This window comes from Pyxicephalus adspersus, chromosome 2 (assembly GCF_032062135.1).
Source record: "Pyxicephalus adspersus chromosome 2, UCB_Pads_2.0, whole genome shotgun sequence".
NCBI lineage: Eukaryota > Metazoa > Chordata > Amphibia > Anura > Pyxicephalidae > Pyxicephalus > Pyxicephalus adspersus.
In genome coordinates, this window is record NC_092859.1 from 104164125 (window position 1) to 104181623 (window position 17499).

The 17499-nt window shown below is 36.5% G+C and overlaps 1 protein-coding gene across 1 annotated transcript in view; it reads left to right on the forward strand.

Annotated features, from left to right (window-relative positions):
- The window catches only part of FBXL13 (F-box and leucine rich repeat protein 13), a gene marked incomplete at its 5' end in the record, with an annotated part of 72650 nt that overhangs the window by 54455 nt on the left and 696 nt on the right, over positions 1–17499 (forward strand). Inside the window, 8 exon segments of the mRNA XM_072401717.1 lie at positions 671–769; positions 4427–4547; positions 5094–5256; positions 8165–8284; positions 11447–11573; positions 16252–16335; positions 16834–16968; positions 17325–17488. Coding sequence (XP_072257818.1) covers positions 671–769; positions 4427–4547; positions 5094–5256; positions 8165–8284; positions 11447–11573; positions 16252–16335; positions 16834–16968; positions 17325–17488 — 1013 coding nt within the window.

Sequence of the window (17499 nt, forward strand, 5' to 3'; positions counted from 1 at the left end):
GTATAGTGCTTAGCGAAGCACAATTTTAATAAATATTAAAGCTAGTGGTCATATTCTTATCCTCACAAATTCTTTTAAGGTTCTTTTGAATTGTACCTATATGCTCAAAGGCCAAAGTAGTTTACAATTGAACTCCAGGCTGCCCAGCTACAACCTCCTCTAACTTTAAATGAAAAGAACCCATTATAAATGTACTTTTACTCACCAAAATACGTGGGCATGTGATGTTCCAATCCAAAGTCTTCTTGCAATGGGCCTGATTTATTAAAGCCCTCCAAGGCTGGAGAGTATACAATTTCATTAGTGAATCTGGGTGATCCAGCAAACCTGGAACACATTTCATAAAAGTAATTTGCTATTTTTTAGCAAATGGTTTTAATCCTGGACCAGTCAAGGTTAGCTGGAACACCCAGCTTCACTGATGAAAGTGTATCCTCTCCAGCCTTGGAGAGTTTTAATAAATCAGGCCCAATGAATGGGCTGCCTCGATGCTATGATTTGCTATGTGCTATAATACGCCGTAGATCCTGTGTACAAGATTGCACCACAACAGAACTATAAAGTGGAAAACTCTTAAAGATGTGTTAAGCTTGAAGTTTTTTTCTTTTGGTAGTGTCTTACTGTTTTATTAAATATATGTAATTATTTTATTTTTTCACTTTTTCTCCAGATCTCTATTGATGGGTTCAAACACATAGCTGCTGGATGTGGATCTCTTCAGCATCTGAAAATCAACAACATGTTTACTCTCACAGACAGCTGCCTGATAGTAAGTCCAAGCAGCAGAAACCTGTATGCTATGCTTATTTGAAAAACATTGTTGTGTATGCTTTAATATATTTTATAATAAAACTCTTTAATAATTAACATTATTAGATTTAAAACAATTCTTTAAACTGTAATTTATTTGCACAGTTGTTACATATCAGCATTACAAAGGACATATATATATATATATATATATATATATATAAAGCCAGTGACAATGAACTACATGAAGTGCATAGTTCTCCCAGCCATTTTTAGCCAGGTGAACCACCTGGCATTTTTCAGTGACCACCTGGCAGTTCTTGGGTGATTACTGAATCCTGGGTTCACAATACAGAGGCTACCACTAGCTTACAACTTCTTTCCACCCAGCTTAAAAAAAAAATCTGGGGAGAACACTGTATATAAAATAATAAAAAAATATAGAAAGCTTTATAAAGCAAATATAAAGCTGTTTGTGAAAAATGATAAGATTTTACAAAATGTGTACTTTGCCTTACTAACAGAAATATAATAAAAAGGAAAGTTATTATTTTAACACTAAGAAAGCAGATTGAACATATACTTATTCACTATATTTAGGGACAGTTGATCAGTGTTGTCATTGGCTTTCTATCAGTCAGAATAATGTACACATATGAGCACTGTCTGCAAAGCTCTGAATGTTGACTCTCTTCCAGGCACACAGAGAACTGCGAGAGATGTAATTCCAGTCTTCTTTAGATGTTCACTATATTTATGGTGGGGCCAAGGTCTGGGTCCTGGAGTTAGCTAGTGGACCTATGTTAATCTAATACAGACTGTTTGCATCTGGACAAAACATGTTCCACAGTGCATATCAGAATAGAAGTTACTATTGCCAGCATTTTCACTATGTTTTGTGTGTGTGGCTATTTATGTTGCATGGATACGCCATTTTGATGGCATATAAGCTTTTTTATTTATCAGAGAAGCAGATGCATAACTTGGTTTAGTATAAGTTGTCAAATTCAAAATCTAATTTGCACTTATTTAATGGTTTAGTCCTGTATATGTTGTTACACTGATCACCTAAAATTACTGACAGATGAGGAGAATATTGAGTGGCAGTGATCAGTAGGCAGCAAGTAAACAGTCAGTTCTTAATGGCGATGAGATGGAATAGTAAGATTGTAAGCTCTTCTGATCAGGGTCCTCTCCTCCTCCTGTGTCACTGTCTGTATCTGGTATTTGCAACCCCTCTTTAATGTACAGCACTGCGTAATATGTTGGCGCTACTGTTTAAAAATAATAATAATAATAATGAGCAAGTGTGAGGATACTTGTAGACCTACCAAAAATGATTAAGTAAGGGCAACCTTTGAAATGGCAATACAATCATGGATGTACAAAGCCCATTAAAGTGCATTGTGTGGTGGTGATTGTGGTGAGGTCTAGTTTTAGCCCTGGACTTTGTGGTCAAGTCCCAGAGAACTACTCTACAATGGATTTCCCTATTTAAAGTGATGGACAAATCTGACAGATATGGGTGAGCCAAGTAGGCCTATATAATGTGTCCTCCCCTAAGTGTATACCTGTGAGAAGGAATATCATTGGCAGCCAATACATTTACCATTCTTAAGCAATTTGGATACCTACAGTCACCTACCCTGCCTTTACCCAATATTTATTAATAGGTGAAAAACGAGGGCAATAAATAATTAAAACCTTTAAAAATGTATGTAAGTTATGTACATTGTGTTGGTTTATAATATAGAAAGACTCTTCACTGAGTTCTGCAAACAGTTTCATTCCTGTTAAACAACTAAAATTTACAGTCTGAATGATCACAAATGCTATAAAAGTAACAGACTGGGCCTGGGAGATGAATGATTGCATGTTTTCTGGAAGACGCCCTTATGTGAGGCAACAGAGTTTATGCAGAGCTTGCATATCTCTTAGGAGAGGGTCTAAGTGCACAGTAGAATTGTTCCGAGTTTCAAAAGACTTCATTCATTTCGTATTTTGTGCTGGGGGAAGAAAGTCTGGAATTATTTATTGCATAACTTGGACAACATCTATAGAAGCTGTACACAATGGTTATGTCGAGACTTCTGCTGTCACTGCCAAAATTCAGAATTGTCAACACGCTTCAGCTCCCCAGCAACTGTTTTCCTAATGTTAAACAAGCAAAGACTTAGATTTGTTATTGTGGTCTTCTACATATAATTCGGTTTTATCTACTTGTACTTATTTAGTGCCGACACGTGTCACTAACTGCCCATTACAGGGGTTCACAATCTAATGTCTCTACCATAGCCATATGTCATTAACACAGTCTAAAGGAAATTTTGGGGGCAAGCCAATGAAACTTACTGCATTGTTTCCCTTTCAAAGACATCTAAATGGGCCTCCCCCCTCCTCTCCTAAATCGAAACCAAAGTAAAAATTAAAAAAATTGAATGTTAAAGGACAAAATAAAGGACACTGGTCCTTTATTTTAGTAGGGGCAGATAATGGCCCATCTTCAATAAAATAAACTTACCAGCCTGACTGTGTTTTTTTTTAATACACACACCTGTCTTCATTCTTTTGGGAGTGCTGATATTTTTATTGTATGAGTTCTATGCTGACATTAAACACTCCAACAAAACCTTAAAGATTTTTACTATGGCAGGTCATAGAGTGAGAGGCAAAGCAGAGCTAGACTGAGTAAGTTTGATAGATTTTTAGGAGATTAAAGCTACGTACACACGGCAGATTTTTATCGCCCGATAATCGGCATCGGCCAATTATCGGGCGAAAATCTTCCGTGTGTACAGTCGGTGTCGTCCATCTTCCGGACGACCGACCTGCCGGATCCACGAACGATGGACGACAGCCGATTGTAATGAAAGGGAAGGGGAGAGCGCGCAGCAGGGTGACGCTCCGTCGCTCTCCCCCTCCCCTCTCCATAGAGCATGAACGGTGCTGTATGTACAGCATCGTTCATGCATCTTGCAGCCCATTGTCGTTGGAAAGGATCGTGAAAGATCCTTTCCAACGACAAAAATTGCAAGTGTGTACGCAGCTTTAATGTTACATCTGCAAGCCATTATTTGTGCCACATTCCTATAGGTACATGTACATGAGTGCTTTATCCTGTTATCTTACACTTGGTACAGTTGCAGACTGATAAGAACTTCTCTCTATGGAGCCAAAAGCAATGACTAATTACCTGACTTAAAATAACATTGTCCATACCATTTGCATGAATATTAATTGGTATGATTATATGATATTCACTTTTAGTAGACAATTTTCTAATATTCGTTAAAACAATAGATCATTTTGGTTCTGTTTTAATCAGAGAGGCTGCACACACCACTTGCAATAATACCAAATAACTGTTCTTGGGCTGAGTTGTTTATTTTCCTTACTATGTAATATAACACAAAGTTCTCTACTGGGTACAGTTACATCCAAATGAGACGGTGCAATGAAGTCACATCTGTGCAAAGAAAAAATAAACTTTACTAAATTATATAAATGCATCGCTAAAAATGCATATGGAAAAAACTTGTTTAGATAGAAGTTGCATGGCATGACTGGATATTTAAATATATAGCAGGAACTGAAACCCCTTTCAAATAAATGTCTGAATATACATGAACTAGTGAAATAATGTGCTGTATCCACTTTCTTGCTTGGCCTGTTATAGACTTTGATGGAGAAGTGCCAGAACATTGCCTCTGTGTCTCTGCTGGGCTCCCCTCATCTCTCTGATGCTGCCTTCAAAGTCCTTGCTCATGGAAAGAAGCTTGTGAAAATCAGAATTGAAGGTCAGACACTGCACTCAAAAATGTTTCAAAAATCTCCTTTCTTCTTCTTTGTCATTAAAGGGTTAGTCTAGACCAGCTTTTCTCGAATTTTTAACATGGGGGAACCCTTGAACCCTTTCAGGTCTTAGGGAACCCTACAATGCTACAATTTCTATTCCCACAATTCACAGTACAGTAGTGTGCAATGAAACAAATGCCTATTATATTGCTGGTCAGTGGGAAGAATGTCACCCTTACAGATAACCAAAAAAATCATTGGTGTCAGTTAAACTGACCTGAGAGTCACAAATTGCTCATTTCTCAAGGAACCCCCAGCAACCTCTGGAGGAATTCTGGTTGAGAAACACTGCTCTAAAAAAAACTATATATATGAATATTCCAATTTGTGATATCTTCTCTAGACCTTTTACAATTATGGGCCCAACATATGATTTCACTAATACCAAGTCTATGAGAAATGAAATAAAGTATCTACATCTTTCATAAATCTAAATATCATTTTTGAGTGGACTGACCCTTTAACGTGTTATTGCTGCTTCTTTTCAGGTAATAATCGGATCACTGATGCAAGCATCAAAGCAATCAGCAGATCTTGTCCTAATTTGAATCACATTTATTTAGCTGATTGCCAGAAAATTACAGATATCAGCCTAAAGGCAATTTCATCATTGAAAAACATAGGTGTGCTAAACGTAGCTGACTGCATAAGGTATGTTAATAAGCAAACGTGCAACACGGCTGAACATTCAGTATGTGATTATAAATAATCTGCACCTACTGTACGTACAGATACATAAATGAAGTGTCTGAAGAAAGGTTTCTGTGTTGCCCAAGTAACTATATTCTACCAGTAAATCCTAGTAAAAAATGAAAGAGCTGTCAACTTTCTGCTTCTGTTGAATGTTATCAGTTAGCATTGCTCCCAATTCTCTTGATGGAGTACTTTTTTGCTATATTATAGAGATTTGGAAAGGGGAGGTATAAATACACTGACATGTAAAGACAGTGGATATGCTTCAACATTTTTTTGCAATACATGCTCATATTCATTATGTATGGCATAAGCTTTTGTCCTGATAGTAAACATGCCCCAATGTATACAATATACAAAATGATATGTTTTTGGAACCACAAGCTGGACAGATTGAAAATATTTTGTATTCAAATATAGATGCAACAATGTGCCTTCTAGAAGGGATGAATTGCTCATTTCCATGATCAAAGCATACCTATCCACTATATTTTCTAAGATGAAGGAAATCATTAACGTTAACAGATGTCATGAAGGTTTTAGAAGGTTGCACTTTTTAAAACATTTAACAAATTTTGAATTTATTCCGAGGAAGAAAATAAAAAAGCTTGGTCTTTCTTATGTATGTTTACTGGACCATTCTATGCACACCAATCCTTTGATTACTACTAGTTGCTAAATGACCCTCTAATATTTGTGAAACTTTAAAGCATTTCAGAAATGTGGAGACTGAACAAATGGACAGCCAAACATCATGTGACACTTCTGTCCAGGGAGGAAAGTCTGCTGAGCCCATACTCCTTGTGCCCCAAACCTGGAATCAAGAACCAACTAATCAGCTAATGGTTCTCCATATGGGCAAATACATTTTATATAGGATTGTTCCAGGTGTTGACAAGCTTTTCTCGAGTTAGGTACAAGTTAAAAAAGGGGACACTACTGACACAGGCCAGCAATACATCAGTCTTTAGTGGTGCTTCATGGTATCTTGGTGGTAGAGGCAGGCACTGAAAGGAGCATGTCTTTCAGCTGCTTTACTCCACCTGACCCTACACCTAGTCCCCCGACTGGCCAAAACTGTCAAAAAGTTGCACTGAACATGGCTGCTTTGCCTGTCATAGCGCAATATTTGCTAACTGCCACGGTGTGCATTAGGTTTCTGTTGCTGACCTCAATATCATCCAACCGTTCCCTGTTGGCTGCCTGGCTTGTTCTCCAATGACCATGAACTCTCTTCCTCTTTTGGATGATCTGCCTGGCTAGCTGACTTTAGGGATTTGTTCTCTCTCTACCACAAACACTTACATTCTTGAAGCATGTGCCTGATGTTTTCTTAGGTCCTTGTCCATTCCACCAGCTCCCTTTGCACCATCCATTGAATACTTAGGTCCTTGGGGCAACCAAGAGCTGGGACAGCACACCTATCCACCTGAGGCTTGTCTATAGGTGAAGACTATGGGGACAGATTTGGTTATTGGCAAAGCATTGGCACCTAACCCAAAACCTTATAATCTTATTTTTATTGGAAACCTTTATTACCTTTGTAACAGTATTAAAACCTTTACTTTTAATACCATCTTTCCAGCTATTCTAGTTACATAGGTTTATTCTGTAGGATGCTGTGTTGTTTTAATGTGTGTCCATGTGTGTTTTAGTTGAGAAAAGTGTAATTTATAGTAGCAATAAACTTCACCAACTGGGATACCCTTAGCACTTTTAAAAGTAAAAGTAAATGTGTCCCAGATGTTAGGATATAATGGTGTAGAGAAATGGTTTCAGCTGCAATATATGTCATCAGGGCTTTAAAAATAATGTTGCTTTTGACAGGTGCCAAACCGTGGCCTGTTGCATTTAATTTTTTTTATACTCCATATATTCCTATAATGTATGATAAAAGAAAAAAGTCTACTCAACTGTAATCATAAAAAGACATTAAAGCCCCTGTGAAGTTGAGAAGGGTTCGAAGTTTTGTCAATTTTAAGTACTGTCATATTATTTTTCCTTTTAACTCTTATCCCTGGTAGAGGAAGTCATAAGAAATCTTCCCAGGAAGTATGGAGACCACAGACTTTTTCTCTTCTCTACTCCCTCCTAAATATAAAAATATATTTTGGATTGAGTTGAGGTCAAAGTAGTGGGAAATGTTTCAGCATGTTAAAATAGGATACACATGTGAAATAGAAAGTTATGAGAAATCCTTAATGTTGAAAGGTTATTTTGGCTTTTCATAAATAAAGGACAGTTGCCGGTTTTTATTTATAGAAGGCTATGCAACATTTTATCATTATTTTTCTGTTTGTTCTGCTGCATGTATGGTTACTAATCTGCACTAATTGAAAGCAGATGGTTACTTTAAAGTATTGCAAAACAATACAGTAAAAAGGAAAAATGTATTTCACAATGGCGTTTTTATGGATTATATTCAGTTTTTTTAGGTTAGTGTGACAAATACCTTCACTGTAAAATGCAATGTATACAGATGTGTGATGGATCAAAATTCTGTCTCATAGTAAATGTATTTAGAAAATCTTATGTGTACGTAAACATCTATTTTCAGTCCCCAGTTCATGTTCAGTACTAACAGTGTTAAACCGCCTTGCAAAGCATTGTCAGCCTGCCATGTGCGAGCATGTGTGCTTGGTAATTGGTCTTCCTATCAGGTCTATCAGATAGACAGCCCAACGGCCAACTGAAGGCGGACAACACTGCTGATAAATGTGAGGCAGTAGATAAGGGTTGTACAATGAGGCATGGTGACCATCCTACCTTCTAAAGATTTTAGGTTTAATTACACTTTATACTGAATTAGTATATATTTTGCAACAGCAACTTTTTTTGTTGGGAACTTATGTGCTATTCATTGCAGGATCAGTGACCCAGGAGTGAGACAAGTCCTAGAAGGCCCTTCGGGAATCAAGATTAAAGAACTTAATTTAACAAACTGTCTACGTGTCAGTGACCTGTCCCTTCTCAGGATTGCACAAAAGTAAGTTTAGGTGAAAGTTTTTAGAAAGTTTGAAAGTTGGAGTAGTGGGTAAGAGCTTTTCTTCAAGTTACCATACCTATATAGTTTTAGGTATTTAGAATATACTATGCCCTTACAACTTAACTTAAACTTTATTTAAGCACATAGGAAATTTGCAGTATGTCCTGGTGCTGGCAAATCTCCGCTGTCAAAATGACAGCCTTGTTCTCGACAGTGTTGAAACAGCTGAACTAGGAAACGTAACAATGTCTGAAAGCAGAAAGTGAGTTTTTGTCACTGGTTTAGCATTTTAATGTTAACTGCTTTACAGAACAACAATGCTTTTAGGTATCTACACTGCTAGCCTATTATAAAGTGCTATTAATTTGGTAAGTCCATTAATGTGGTGGCAGTCCACATGTTCAGTGTCTAAAATGGAGAGCTCCTGTTTTTGCAGTAGTAGTCAGCATACTTTGCATTTTTTAAAATGTTAATTTTGTTACATTTTTTTCCCCTTTATGTGATAGTTAACATTATAGCTTATGCACAAGCCCTCACTGAAGAAAGGCCAGCATTTGCTGTCTCCATATTTCTCTTATGACTGATTTTCTTTACAACTCTGTATATATATAGTATGTGTGTATTTCTTTCAGTTTAACTATGTTTGCTTCTTAGTAATTTTTGCATTGCATGTTGACAGCACTTTCAATGTGATCTATAGTTCCAGGGTAAATTTCCTGTGAATTTTCTACATTTGGATTCTGAATGATTCTGATGTAATTTTCACTCCTGCCAGCTCTGCACAAACTAGCCATGTGTGAGAGACAGAAAAGAAAAGTTTTCAGTAACTTTCATAGTGTGTTTTACTATGTGTCCTGAACTAGTGGAGAATAATTGTAATTGTTTTTATATTTCCAAGAAGGTTTTTTAGAAAGCATAGCTATCCAGGAGATAAAAAGTACCCCCTCTATACACACACACTAACGTGGATTGAAACCTACCAAATCCCCAGCCATTAGGCATGACTGCACAAATGCTATTAAAACTTTACCCACAATTTTGTATTGCAAAAAAAAAAAAAAGAAAAAAGAAAAACAATGAGAAGTGTGAGCAGCATCTGACTAAGATTGTACTAGCCTGATCCAGTTAGGTCCAGTTAGAGTGCTCAGTGTAATTCCCAATGCCTGCAGGAAAACTAACTAGACATGATCAGAAAAACCTTCAAAATATACTGTTAATATGCCAGCATAAAGCTCCAGTATCTCTGCAAGTGCAGATCAAGGTGACAGTGTCTCTTTAGCATTTTACTTGTGGAAACCATTACAAACTGCATGTGGTTCAGATTTAACTGGTATATTTTTAGAAAAAGTTAGCAGTCTAACTGCTAAAGTTTGAAAAAAATATTCAAATTATATATATTGGGACACTGGGATGTTTTCAACTCAATTTTACTTAGGAAAGTATTACAAATCCTTGCCAATTTTCTTAAGAAAATCTCCCAGCGGAGGTCTCAGCAGCATCAGTTTTGTTGTGACTCATAACATCTAAACACAGAAATATTAGCTCTGAGTATCTGACTCGTGCCGCAGATACTTCCATTGGCAGCCAGACACAAACCATCAACCCAGAACACCAATGCTCCTCAGACTATGGCAAGAAATAATTGCCCTTAAAGGCTGCCAATGGGGGGCATCATTGAAAGTGTGTTGGATGAAAAGTATTGGTATACTGGGTCCTGACTCCTAAGGTAGGCAGGCACATGGCTATTGGATGGTAATTGGCACTGGTCGGTAGTACTAGGGGTAGGCAACTTGTACAGGTCCAAAACTGCATGGGATAATGGAGCTTGGTGTAGTGAGTCTCACACATGGAATGGGTACAACTACTGAACAGTCTAATATTTTAGTAAATACTTCAAATACTATTTCAAAACATAGATCATTATATAAAGAACAGCATTTAAAAAACAATGTATAAATTAAATTTAAAACAGAACTTATATAATAATGAACTTCAACTTGCCAAAAATTAATACAATATTTACATTTGAACAACCATGTTATACAGCCCAAATATATATCCAATAAATCCAGAAGGATCACATGTATGTGTCTAACATAGCCCAGGCACATTCTCCAGGTGTTTTAATTGTTTTCTAAGGACATATTTTCATGTGTAGCAGAATTTTACCAAAATAAGCCCAACTTTCACCTTGTGGTAAATTTTCAATTGCAAAGCCACTGTATGTGGTATTTGTCATCCATAATGCTGGGGTGTTAGGAGGACCAGTTTTATAGAACTTTCAGAGACTACTCACACAATAGCAACGCCTGAAAATATCCACAGGGAACTGGTGAGGGTTAAAGCAACACGTTAATTGGGGGCAGAGAAAAAACATTGTTGATTTTAGGGGCATGAACACACACAGGGAATTAAATTATAGTAATGACTTCTGAACAAACACTGCTGTCTTGTTAATAATAGCTCTGGCTCAGTGCTTCAGCTGAGGGATGACTGACAGATACTTTTGTTAGCCAAATGGCAGAAGGACCCTGTAATTCAATGGCCAGGAACTCCTTCTATTCCCAGAATTCCCAGGCATGCATATCCGTACACATCATCATCCTTTTGATATTTTATGCCTTTGTTTTCCTAAGAACTACTTTGAGCTATACATATATATATATATATCATATTGTTTAATTTTATTGCTAACAAATCAGTGCCCATAATATTTTGCTGTACCATATTAGCTGCTGTACATTGTCACCAGTACATCGTACACAGTAAATCATATTATACAAATTATATCAAGTTGAACCAATAGTTATTTTACCCCACAAGAACTGCAATTACATTGGCCAGTAATTGCCTATTTGCAGTTGGTTTGTTGTAGCAGCTTCTAAATGTATTAAAGTAGTGGTTTCCATAAATACCCTCCACTGAGATCCATTAGGATGGAAGCTTTCATATTAGTTGTTTCTCTTCCAGTTTTATGAATAGGTATAAAAAAAACAACTCACCATATAATGCAGAATCATGGTGAGGCGTAGTGTAATAAAATGGAATTGAGACAGGTTTGTAAGTTACTTTTTTTAGCTATTACAATTTTATGAACACTTTTTGTTTGCATACAGAATATTTTTATACTGGTTATGTATGTGGATATGCTTTCTGTTGTAGGTGTCACAACTTAACCTTCCTAAGCCTTCGATACTGTGAGAATGTGTCTGATTCTGGCATTGAACTCATTGGTAATATGAATTCACTTATTTCCATTGACTTGTCTGGGACCAGCATAACAGACCAGGTATCTATGACTGGGTAAAACACCTAATGTTTGGAGAAATGTTTGGTTAAATATCTGCCATTCTATATTGTACTTTACAGACAGCACATAAACTTTTACATATGTTTATTACATACTTCTGACCAAGTAGATCAGTCGGGAATGTAAAGCACAGCATAGTGTAGTAGTTTGAAGCATGAAATATACATCACAGCTAAGAGGGAGCAAATCAGAGAGATTCAGTTTGTTTTTATTTTTTTTTTTTATTATGTTATTATTTATTTTATTATTTTATTATTATTTTTTTTATATGTCAGATGTTTAGCTTTAAAATATATTCTACCAAAGGACAACACAGTCTACATTGCCAATATTAAAAAAAACATGATTATAGTTTTAGAAGCCACATTGTAATTTAGGGTACTGCTGCTTCTATAAAGGAAATACTTGTTTAACTGACAGTACGGAAATGGAAACAAGAGTAGATGAAATTTGATGTGTATAAAAATGCACGGTTTGCTGTTTTTGTACATTCTATATTTTATTCCACAGGCTCTGGTTTTCATTTAATTATTAAGTCAGCCTTCTTCTTCAAAGGATGTCATTAAGTATATCTGCTTTAACCAGAAGCCAGAGAAGAAGAATCTTTCCATTCTGGTTACATCAAAAAATAAGATAGATGGAGTCATGTGGGTCTAGGTCATTTAAGCTTAAAGTGAAATGCACTTTTCTGGAGAAATAAGTTTACAGGGTGAAATAATAAACTGATTTATCAAACATACAGTGAAAGGAATTGATTTGGTTTTAGTGCCATTCCCTGTGGGTAATACTTTTAATGAGCACAAATCGAGCATACAGTTTAATGTACTGCACTGCGTAATATGTTGACGCTATTTAAATCCTGTTTATTATTATTAATAAAAATATTAATAATACAGTACATTTATGGACGTTAAACTACTGTGGGTTTAGGGTTGGCTAAAGCTGGTCAGATTCAGGAGTTAGGATTACATTAAGATTTTTGAGTTTTAAGTTTTCTAAAAACAAGTGCCCCCTTGCTGAGAAAAGGTTGTTTTCTCATTCTGCAAACATTAAATCAACGGCTTTCATGCTGACGCTTTATGTTCCATACTCAGCCAATTACCCAGATCAAGTATGCAGATAATGACTTTAGACTTTACTCTGTGATCTATAGACATATTTCAGGTCTGGAACCCTAATTGAAAATGGGTGATAATAATACCAGGCAACCTATGCACAACTTATCTTCCTGGAAATGTTTAAGGAAGATTAAAGCTAAAGCATTAGGTCAGACTAAATGTACATTTGCAATTCTATTACACTTTTTGCTGTAGAAAGTTCCTTATATGTACCACTATTGTACAAGATAAAATATTCCATTTGTTGAATGTGGGTTACACATGAAAATGTTGCATTTGCTTGTTTAAATTGCTTTGTTGAAAATATTTTCTCCGCATAACAAAAACCTTACATAGGGTGCCACAATGAGATTCAGGCTGATGTGAGGCTGAATGATTTAAACATATGGGTATTAGTGTGGCTTTTCTTGATGAAGTGTGACTGCATTTGGCTCAGCAGATCAATTGTGATAGAGTTGTAAGTGAGCAGGGCTTAAAAAGGTTTTGGTGCAATGTTTGCCAGGGTCTGAAAAGTCTCAGATTGGAATGGATATTTGTGTTGTGTGGGGTGGCAAAGGCTTAGGGTAAAGCTTGCCTAACCAAAAGGACAATTATGCAAATTTTAGACCAGCACACCCCATACATTTTATTGTATGCTACAAAATTGGGACCTCCCCACACTATTGTGCATATTATATATTGTGTACCTATCCATTTAGCACACTGGGCTGTACATTACATATGCACTGTGTTCACTGCTCTGTATGTCACATACTCCTGCTGGACCCCCCTCCTTGTGTAATTTGGTGTTCATTATATATAATGGAGAACTCTACTCTGTCTTCTAAGCTGAAGGTTACATCCTCTGGAAATTCTTTATCCCTTTAGTGCTGTACAATATATGTGCTGTGCTGTACATTACATATGGCAAAATGTCCCATTCTGTCTGCTTTACTCTTCATACCACTTAACTTCGTACATACACTGTGCTGTACTTTTTTATGAACTATACTACTAATCATTACATTTCAAAGTTATAGATATCCATGATCCTAGTATGTGAAATTTTGCATTCCTTTAAAAGCAATAAAATGCATTTCACACATACGCAGCACAATGACTTGAATCTGTCTTGATATAAGCTTTCTCTCAATCCTTATACTGTAGAACTGAGTCTAGAAGAGGAAAGGAATAGTACAAAGAACCAATCCAGCAATGTACAGGAGTTTACAAGGAATACGTTTTTAGGATGAGAGAACAGGAATAATAGATCTGATGACTTATCAGTATGTTGCTGCTTCTGCATTTTCCAGTTAGCAAACCACATGTGGGGAGGTGACTCAAATGTATTGACATTCTCCTGGTCTTAGGTGTATATGGTGGGATATAATTACAAACACTGTGTATCCAGATCTTTGTTCATTCTGCACTCCAAGCAAACACACTAGGGTGTCATCAGTTCTGTCAATATGATAAACAATATCCTTACATCAACAGTACAGGCTGCAAAATGTTTGATTTTTTGTTTAATGCCTGGAATCCTTTTATGTGGGGTTCATGACCATGCTGACCTCTACAGCAACTGTCAGGGAAAATATCTATCATTGTCTGATTATTTCTACAGTCCCCAAACCCTCTTAGAAACACATCCACCCTCAATTCTACTTCAGTAAAAGTTACTATAATTTGCCTTTAGCTTACTACAACTGGGGATTAGTAATTTTACTGTTTGTTGTAAATAAAGGCAATGAAAACTGTTAGAGATTTAACATTCAGATGTTTTTGACCATCTGGATTTTCTGTCATAAGCATATTGGATATTAGTACTTTCAATGTTCCCCAAAGCAAAAAGAAGCATTATACAGGGGGTTATCTCTGGGAAACTTTATTTACTAGCTACATCTAATATATAATATCCCAACAGGAAGTTATTTTGTTATCCATGAATTAGTAGGGAAATTTATTATAACAAAACCTCAAACCTCAGTGTTCCTTTTAATATTTGAAATATTATTAGTGTGGTCAGTTTCGTGAGGTATAATTTTTGCAAGATATAAATCTTTGTCATCTTGTTTTCAACCCAAAATCCAGCATAAAAAGCTTGAGTTAGTTTTTAGAAGGTGCATTTACTAATATGTAAAAGATACCATTCCACAACCTTTTATTAATTAAAGTGGAGCCAATGTCCTGCTTTGAAAATAAGGCAGCTAATTATTGTTCCTACATTGCTGATAGCTGCCCATCTGTCTAATTTTACTGAGCTGTACATGCAAAGCTTAGTATTTGCTGCCAGGGATAGCCCGTTTCCCTTGTGGGTCTAGGACTGAATGAACTCCCGTGCAACTGTGCAGGACTTACCTCATTTCTATCTGACCAATGGTCATGGATATATCAAGATCAGAAGAGAAAAAGGAACAATATGGTATCGCCTGGGTTGAGTGAAACTTTAAGATGTATCTAAACCCAAACAAAACTGTTATATATACCAGCTTAGCCGTTCTGCAATGTTTTTCTTTCCCCCCTACCCCACCTATTTTTCACCAGGTATTGTAGCAAATAACAGTTCTTGTCTCTTTGCTCTGTCTTCACTTCTCAATGGCATCTATGGAAGGAACCATGGTTGGTCTACAGGCTGGATGACAAACATGTCTGACTTCATCTCCACAACACAAAGGCTCCAGTAGTTTACAATAGAGAGATAACTTTGTTTTTGCAGCGTTTTCAGCACACAGAAAGTCCCAGTGATACTTGCCTTGTTTTTGGGTCTAAATGCAGTGTAAGCTGTCACTTTTCACAAATTATGATCAAAACAAATCTGTCTGTGGTTACTTGGAGCAAACAAATATCTCGAAATCATTTTAGTGCTTGGTAATTATACAAATGCTACATATGTAAGGTGACTATGTTATTAGGTCTGGTGTAGGTATGCAGGAACAAGTGATCCTTTTTATGTATGTTTCAGCTGTCTTATCCAATTTTCTGTGTAACCCTTACCTGACAATAGGCTGCTGCTTTATAAATAAATAATACTTGAGATAGTGATATAGATAAGTAGAATCACAGACTAAATATTCCATAGTCATGATTAGTTATGTTCCACTTCCAGAGGTGAACTGTGCGTGTATAAGCCAATATAAAATGGCATTCACATCTGGAAGCCAGATCACACATTACTCACACTGCATTACAGTGCACTAAGAACATACAGTTCCTGATTTGTAGGGTTCTTGGACAAAGGCATATGTAAATTACAGGGGAGGTTGTTATGTCACTGGTTACTTTATTGAAGCTGTATCTCTTCACTCCAATTTAGTTTGAAATTGGTGATGTATGGCATACCAAGCCATTAATCATTTTCTTTTTTTCTTTTTTTTTTTAACTTTGCACGCATATATTTTTAAAGACATTGCAAAACAAGCCAGAGGGAAGCTTCAAGACACGTGTGTTTATCTTTATTCATTGTTCGCTATAAAGACACTACATAGACAATGGCCATCCAGTCTTTATGTGCATTCTGCATCTGTTTTACCTATTAATTTTACTACTGTACTTCCATCCAGGGACTGACAGCCCTTGCTGTTCAGAGTAAAATAAAAGAACTTTCCATATCGGAATGCCTTGGGATCTCAGACATTGGAATTCAGGTAACATAAAACATACATTTTTTGGGATGTGTTATATTATCTTTGGTACATTAAACCCAAGATATATGTAAAGAAATATGGGAGTTGCTATTGCGGACATTGTAGGGTACAGGCCTTGAAGCAGACATTACAATTCTGGCTTTACTATGTGGGAGTCACTGACCAGGAACGGAAATGCAGTCAGAAAAGTCTGAAGAATAGCAATTGAGGGGTCAAACCCTTGAAAAATTCTCCGCAAGCTTTGAGAGATATTCACAGAATACTTGGTGATCATGGCACACACCTTTTAGTTAGTCCCCTGCAGCAACAACAGGTCCAAGATCCCATCACAACATTGCATGCGGGAAACTACCATTTTCGCTGCTCTTTTGGGTCTACTGTGATCCTCAATGGGCATGCCCTAGGTCCTGTGTACTAAAGATTACCTTTAATAAACATATGCATAAATGTTTACACAGATGTTTAAAATGCAAATTTTGTAATTGTTTCCTGAAACAGAAATTTTGCCATCAGGCAAAGGATCTAGAACTGCTGGACATTTCACACTGTTTGCGAGTGACCAACAACACAATAAAAACAGTAGCATTCTGCTGTAAGATGCTTACATCTATCAACATGGCTGGATGTCCTAAGGTACAAATATATAACACATTCATGTTTTCCGGATAAAACTTGTGAATTTTTTCTGAACAGACTGCATTACCACTCAGACTTGCTAGTAGTTAGAATATACAAGGGAATTATTTTATTAATTTCAAGCTTTTATAACCATTTCCTGCTATGTTCCTGTGTCAGTATGGGGACCCAGTGACAGCTAAGGAAATAGGCACTATAGCTTCTGACAGCATACTTTGTAGTTCTTTTACAGTCACAGAATGAACACTATTAGGCCAAAATAATGTATTTAGCAGTAGTTTCAGCTGAGGACTCATGTTATACATTGATCTGTAAAATATGATACAGATTAATGATTCTTCTTTTTTTTGCAGATAACAGATATTAGCATCCAGTATCTTTCTGGTGGTTGCCGTTACCTTCATATTGTGGATATCTCTGGCTGCGTCCATCTCAGTGACAAGGCCCTGAAATATTTCCAGAAAAGCTGCCGACAACTTCGTACACTGCGAATGCTTTACTGCAAGAGTATTACCAAGTAAGATCTTT